Source organism: Habropoda laboriosa, unplaced genomic scaffold (genome assembly GCF_001263275.1).
Source record: "Habropoda laboriosa isolate 0110345459 unplaced genomic scaffold, ASM126327v1 scaffold87, whole genome shotgun sequence".
Taxonomy (NCBI): Eukaryota; Metazoa; Arthropoda; class Insecta; order Hymenoptera; family Apidae; genus Habropoda; species Habropoda laboriosa.
Genome location: NW_017100209.1, coordinates 140,172 through 147,492, shown reverse-complemented (window position 1 = coordinate 147,492; position 7,321 = coordinate 140,172). Strand labels below are relative to the sequence as shown.

Genomic DNA, 7,321 nt, shown 5'->3' with positions numbered 1-7,321 from the left:
TCTCTGATCATCGTTACGTGAAAAACGATTCTTCAGAGATCGCTCGAGCATCCAGATGAATCAGAAAGGAATCTATATCTGTGCTTGAGTGGTATGAGACTCGAATCAACGCGTGTCTGATTGTGCCAGAACAATGATCAAAAAGATTCAAGATCTCCACATCGGAAACGGCGATTCTAAAAGTGCGCGAACAGATATAACTGAAGAGCACGATCAAACGAAGATCATAATGTAATATACGGCACGTTGCTGGAACGCTAGGTACGTAACTCATTTTGCACAGTAAGAGCCAATGGTATAAGAAGCGACCGCAAGACGCTTTCCCCCTGAAACAGTGTCAGGGGCGCTATCTATCGTCGTGTATCGCAACCATAAATGATCTCGCTCCTTCGAGTTTAAAAACTGCATCGTGTACAACACGCATCATGTCTTCTAGCACGATGGTACGATGCATATTTTGGCCACAAGTTCATCGAAGAAGATCTCTCACACACCTGCATGTGTCAGGCTATTGCATTTGATATATTGCAAAACCTACGATATTCTAATGACTTATGAGATAGCCCCGTTCTGTTATTATTCTTGCCTTCATTTTTTTTTTATCATCTTTCTTATATTATTTTTCTCGCGGGGGGAAAAAGGGCCCTGGGTCAAATATAATAATAAAGTTTGTTGTTGTTGTTCGATCGGGTGTGCTGGGGTGTAGATGAGAAATGGCGTAACGTATTACGAACGTATATAAACGAAGTATTTAACATTATGAGTCTATTAATATCTATACGTATAGTAGAGAGCTCTAAACCTGAAACCCCCCTATCCCTCTCTTTCTCTTGCACTCGTCGAATTTTCTCTCTCTCTCTCTCTCTCTCTCACACACACACACACACACGCGCATATTTTCTCTCCCTTTCGCTCTCTCTTTCATACGCATTTTATCCCCTTCCCCCTTTATCTCTCATGCTCTCTACACATTCTCTCTTTCTCTCTCTTTCGCTCTCTCTCTCCTTCCATTTCTTTACGTTGAACATTCACGCAGAACACATTCACACTCGTACACGTACGCATTCTTCCTCTCATCCTCTACCTCTCCCCATTCCCCTCCCTCACCCACATATCTCACCAGATCACACCCTCAATTTTCCGCAGTTTTTAAATCTTCTTTTCCCCTTTTATCTGTTTTTTTTTTCTCCTTATTTTTTGAACGACTTATTCTGCTTCTTATCCCATCGAGACAGCTTATTTCCCTTCTTTCTCCTTTTCTTTGTTCTCGTCAACCTCCTTGCCCTCCTTCTCCAACTCCTTCTCCTCCTTGTCTGCCTTCTCCTTGTCACCCTCCTTCTCTTCCTTTGACTCCTTCGACTCCTTCGCCTCCTCCTTGCCCTCCTTCTCCTCCTGCTTCTCCGGCTTCGGTAGATGTGTGTTCATGTCGAGGGTGGAGCAGATCTCGTCCCAATCCGGGAAGCATCGTTCCTTCATGCGCGAGCAATGCCCGACCAGGTTCGGACAGTTCTCCTGCATGTAGTCTCGTAAGCTGTAAGATGTGTCCTTGTCGATGTAGAGGATTTGAGCAAGATGCGCAAACGCCACCACGTCCAACTGTTTCAACACAGAGATGTAAAAACGGTTTTATTTTTATTAGTCGTTGAATGTGAATACTTTCAATTAGTGAACGGAGGGAAAAAATTTACCGTAGTTGGTTCGTCTCCAAAGAAGAACGGCTTGTCAGCAAGCATGTCGGAGAGAACCTTAAGATCGGTACAACCGAATTGGGACACTTCTTCAGGGGTATGCACACCCATACCCTGTGCCTTCACTTTCTTCGTGCCCTATAACAAATTCCATATGTTATTCAAATGATTTAATAATCCCTATATTAAATTGTGCTTGAAAGTAACGTGTACTTTTTTATTTTAAACGATATATTATAATTTATAAAAACTGTATATTCTAGCTATAGTTTGTGTTAAAGATTGACAGTTCAAAGACCCCCCCTTCCAACGAACAACGTTGTAATGATTTCCATTATACCCCATCAGATGGCGCCAGCGCCTATGTACGTAGAATTTATGAAATAAATCGTAGATAGAGTTTTAGAGTAGTCAAACTCTTTGATTAATTTTAAATAAGAAAGTTTGATATCGGGCATTTTAATATGAACTCTCAGAAAAGTTTTCCAACTCTATCTCCCTGGTCTAAAAGTATAGTAATAAGTTGCATCGAACATTCAAAAAGACGGCAAACTTTGACAGCAAGGAAATGACGCGGTGAATTGCAAGAGACGAGATTTAAAAGGGAAATTTACCTTACGTCCGAACGTAAGCTTGAAGAAAAAGTTCAGAATACCATTGGGGATGCGAGTGCCAAGCGCGTGCTGAAGGTTCACCTTGTAACCCTTCAGAACCTGGTCAAGATTCTTGGTGCGCCAGCACGTGACCACCCAGACAAGGTGGTTCTCAATCATCGATATCATTGCGTGAGAAACGCTTCGTTGCTCGGACGTCAGTCCTACATCCAGGTCTTTGCCGAATTTCTGGCTCAGCTCACGAAGAATGATCGTGCTGTCCGCAATCTCCTCGCCATTCAATTCGACGAACGGCAGCGCGCCCTTCTTGGAGCGAAATTTTATCTTATGGTCCACATTCTGTAACAGTAAAGAAAAACCAACAAACTTTAGATTTCTACCTCCTTTTAATTTGCAGTTTTAATATTCTTCATATTCGATCAGTAAATGAGACCTTTTTCTTTTTGTGGTTATGTGAGGTTACAATTTTTCTATCGTTTCTATTCTACGAGTGTTACGATACCTTCGACGATACTCGTATGCATTAATTACAATAGAACACCCTGCATAATGCAAATAATTTTTCTTCGAATGGATACGATGATTCTTTCAATGCTGAAAAGCGCGTATACGCATGGGATCGGAAGCCTCTGCGATACAAACGGTGGATTCACGAGCAAAAAAACCGGAAAAAGTAAAACAACACTAAGGGGCTTCGATGGCGTGGTAGCTAAGGCACCCGCCTCCTGACGCAGTTGACTCGAGTTCGAATCCCCCTGGCGTAGACGAAAAATAATACGTTATACTTTAATTTCCCGTTCTACCACTTTTACCCGCGAAAAAAGCATTTTTCTTCGTACGTATAAATTTCTAGATACGAAACGAGCATTGGTTATTATGGCGAAAGGTTAAACAGGCACTTAACCAGTGCATCGAGTATACAAATAAATGCACCTGCAACACATGCTCTATTTATACGCACCAGTACCCCACACATGGAGTACATCATAAGTCAATAAGATATCTGGTGTCCTTTACAGGTGGATCATGTTGCAAAGCACATATGAGTATTGATAACACCCGCCGATATTCGCTTACCAAGATTTTTCAAGCGTATATGTACGTTCTGAAGTGGTGAACAATTTTCGTCGAATATCGATAAATTTCACAAAATAATGCGTCTCTACGTAAATAAAATGTGATATTTTAGTTGGCAATCATTCGATACGGATTGGGTATAACAATGGATCGGTGGTAGAAGTGAAAATTAATACGGATGTGGTCCACTTTCTTGGAACTCGGTTTACAATGGTACGATTTAAAACAACTGCCAATGGGAATCACATCTATATCGCCGAGATTTCACCTGAGTACATAGGAAACTTTCTAGCTACTTGGCCATCTGTTAGAACATTTTATTGTGAATGAACAGTGACCTAGAATAACGTTGTGAAATTTCTCGATTTACGACCTTTTTTCCAGCAAAATTGGTACAAGATGATAAATGACACAATGTGCGTCCACTTGAGATAAATAGCGAACATTATTTCGCGAGAACAGGGTCTTGACCATATATCTCATAGATCTTGCACATATTAAACTTCTGCAATTCAACGTCAAGTCTGTTGCTCATTTCAAATTTAGAACACAGCTGCTTGTAATATGAACAAAAGAATCATTCAAATTTCCACATGACAACTTTTTAAAACTCTGATATTACAATTGCTTCGTGTTAAAATTGACGTGTACCACACTCTACGATAAAATCCTGCAAAAACCTTTTAAATATCTTACAATTTAAGTAAAAGCTTCCACGCCAACACGACTTTCCAATACAGCCTTTTGTCCAGAAATTACTACCTTCAACAGAGAAAAGTTCTTAATACCTTTCTTGCCTTTCAATCAGAGCGCGTATTCAAAGTCGTGCAAGCATGAAGCTCAAACTTATTAACACAGTTGCATAAAATACCGCTTGGCGTCACTGTCATGTCGACAGATTTGCAAAAGGATCGAGGGCGCGAGGTATAGAGTAAAGAAACGTTTCTCGTGTCAATCACTGTTCGACAAGTGGAACACGCGGCACGCGGACGCGCTCGCGTCTATAGAAATCACCTGAATTAACCGTACAATAATGCACGAAGAGACCGGAGCATCGAGTCCGGTCCCACGAAAAGGGGAACAACGTCGCGATATACGTGGGAATACCTCTTCGGAAAGAGCTCATCATCGTCGGCAATCAGCGAATGCAGTTGCGCCGTCATCGGAAATAAACGAAAGTAAGTCGAATAGGAAGATCCCTAGGGAGGAGGGATGGGGAGGGGGGGCGTTGAGGACAAGCCCTAAAGACCAACACGCAGCCTCCGTGCGCATCTTCGTGTGAGTGATAATGGCGATGATAGAAACGACCGACGACGACGACCACGACGACCACGACGGAGGTGCAACGGCTGTTTTGCAATGTGAGCGCGTCGTGATAATGATGAGTAACGAACAAGAAGGGTAGGAGTGGGAGATGGGCTGAGAAGGGAAACAGGGGGAAAAGGGAGAAGACGAAGGGGAAACGAAGAGCGGCAGAGGATGTATGCCAATGCGAATTCCAGGGAGGAGAAAGAGTCTAGGGAGAGAAACGGCGAGTGAGAAAGAGGGAGAAAAAAGGACAAACAATCGACGGGGAGAGCAAATGGAGAAAAAAGGGAAGCTTAAACTGGAGAGGACCAAAAGAGAGGGGAAAAAAAAAGAGGAACGATACACACGTGCAACGCGGTAGCCGGAAAGATAAAGGGATATGGAGAAGATACTACCACAGGCGATGTATAAGATGGACCTATCATCCAATGTAAATTTGTGTCACACGGTCCGGGGGCTACGTAGCTCCCGTTACCATTCTCATGTCAGATACGACGTTATCGATTGATAAAGGAATAATGTTACAACGCTACTAAGACGGAAGGAATTGCAACTAAACTACTCGATAGTCAATTATTCAAAATCTATAGAACACAGATATAGACATCGCCGTTTCAAAATCCCATAAGAACAGGATCAAAATTATTACAGCAATTTATCTACATGCTTTTGAAATATGATAGCGTTTGAAATACTGAAGTCAATGATATATCGTTGAACGTAGATGATTAACAGTTTATGAGATATTTAATATCGAAATTTAACCTAAAAGTATTAATAGTGTATGCTCAAAATCGTACTTTATTAGCTTTAATATTTTATTGAAAAGGTTTATAAAAAAGTCGGTGTATCATTTCGAATCCTTTTGTACTATCATTTCGCGCAACGAAGGAGGCTATCGTATTACGACGAGTAAGACCGGGCAAAAATAAACAACGTTCAATCCACGTGCAACGATTCAAGGATAAATACTTCTACCTTCTATCAGATCTCTATGAAATCGCTTACCAATGAATTACTGAGATTCTCCCGATTAGAATGCAACGTCTTTCGTACTATATCATAAAAAAGCAACAAAATTTATTCAAGAAAGTCATACCAATTTACTGGTAATATTTTCATCAGACTATAAAAAAAGGCATAAGAACGCAGTTTTTTATTAGTGACGCTTCATCTCACACGCGTCCTATTGCTCTTGGCAACCCGCCAATAGTTCCTATCCAAGCAGTATATTACAGACGGAGTGTAGGACTATGTATATCCATCTTATACCTCGTCTGTGGTGCTATATTTTTGTTTCCGATGAAACAGAAAAGGTTTTTCTTCCATCTACCGACTTTAACGATTGGTCTAAATATAATTCGTAACCATTCTAAATCGTAACTGCTAAAACATAACCTTTGATTTTACTTCACTATCGGTATTTCCAAACAAGTGACTCAAACTTCCATAAGACGATAGTTCTATCCTGTATACCTCGATAGTGATACTGCTCTCTGTTCGTTGGAATATTATTGAAAACGGGCATTCATGCTGGACGTTGAACTCGTGCGGTGTGTTCGAAACAAACACCCGAGCATGGACGATGGAAAAAGAAAGGAGAGAAAAAAAAAAGAATGGGATACAAAGCGGTGGCGAGCAGTGGGCTCCGAAGCCGTACCCGGACGGGCAATGACTTGACCAGAAAGCGCGAAAATCCGATACTCCGTGGCGGAATTAAATATCCTCTGGCGTAAAATCGATGAACGCGGTCGGTACTGATTAATTCGCGGGGTCCACAGTTCAAGGAGATGGCGCGCGCGACAGTCGCGTTGCACCGGCGACGGCGACGATCGTTAAAAACGTCCGCGCGCGCATTCAAAAGCGCATAATAACCCCAGGGTGGAGAGCGAGAAAGATAGAGGGAGAGAGAGAGAGAGTGAGAGGAAGAGGAGAGAAAGAGCGAACCGCCGGCGGAATATATCGCGGAGAAGCGTGTATCAATTTCGAGAGATGAAAAGTCGAGCAGAGGCGGAAGGTAGGTGGAGTACAAATTACCGCGGGGCAGCTGCCCTCCGCAGGCAGGCAGCAAGCAGCAGCAGCAGCTCGCGGTTCCAGCCAACTCGTCGGATACACACGACCCCGCAAACCGCGCATGCGCCTCGTCTGTGTACGTTCGCCTGCACCGTCGAGGGGAGGCTGGGATTGAAGAGGGAAAACAAACCGACGGGCGAGAGGGAAAAATAAACGCGTGAACCGAGTAAGACGAGAGAGAACAGAATCAAAGGGGATAGAGAAGAGATAACCGACCAAAGTAATTTTCTAGGAACGAAGAGAAACCTGAGGGAGATATCTGTATATGTGCTCTAGGGTGGCGAATGAAGAAAATCGAACTGGACCTTACGGAGATATAGAGAGAGAGAGGGCAGCAGCAGCCGCCGCAGAAAACGGGAGTAGGAAAAAAGCATCGAGAGCGCGCGGCACAAGCCAACGGTGGAACGAGGGAAAATACGAAACCAACCCGAAGAGAAGGATAGATAGATATATGTACTACATAGAAGAAAGGAGAAACAGATTGAAAGAGAGAAAAAGATAAAACGAGAATGTAAAAGAGAAGCCAGAGAAGAGGGAATCAGGGAGTGGTACAACAGTGAG

General features: G+C 42.7%; 1 protein-coding gene across 1 annotated transcript in view; it reads right to left on the bottom strand.

The window, feature by feature from the left end:
- Positions 1–359: 359 nt before the first annotated feature.
- Positions 360–7,321, bottom strand: part of LOC108570705 (failed axon connections) — a 46,622-nt gene continuing 39,660 nt past the window's right edge. Inside the window, exons 2-4 of the mRNA XM_017932602.1 lie at positions 2,303–2,641; positions 1,689–1,826; positions 360–1,596 (exon numbers count right to left, since the gene is read on the bottom strand). Of these exons, the coding sequence (XP_017788091.1) occupies positions 1,237–1,596; positions 1,689–1,826; positions 2,303–2,641 (837 nt within the window). The 3' untranslated portion in view covers positions 360–1,236. The remainder of the gene's footprint in view (positions 1,597–1,688; positions 1,827–2,302; positions 2,642–7,321) is intronic.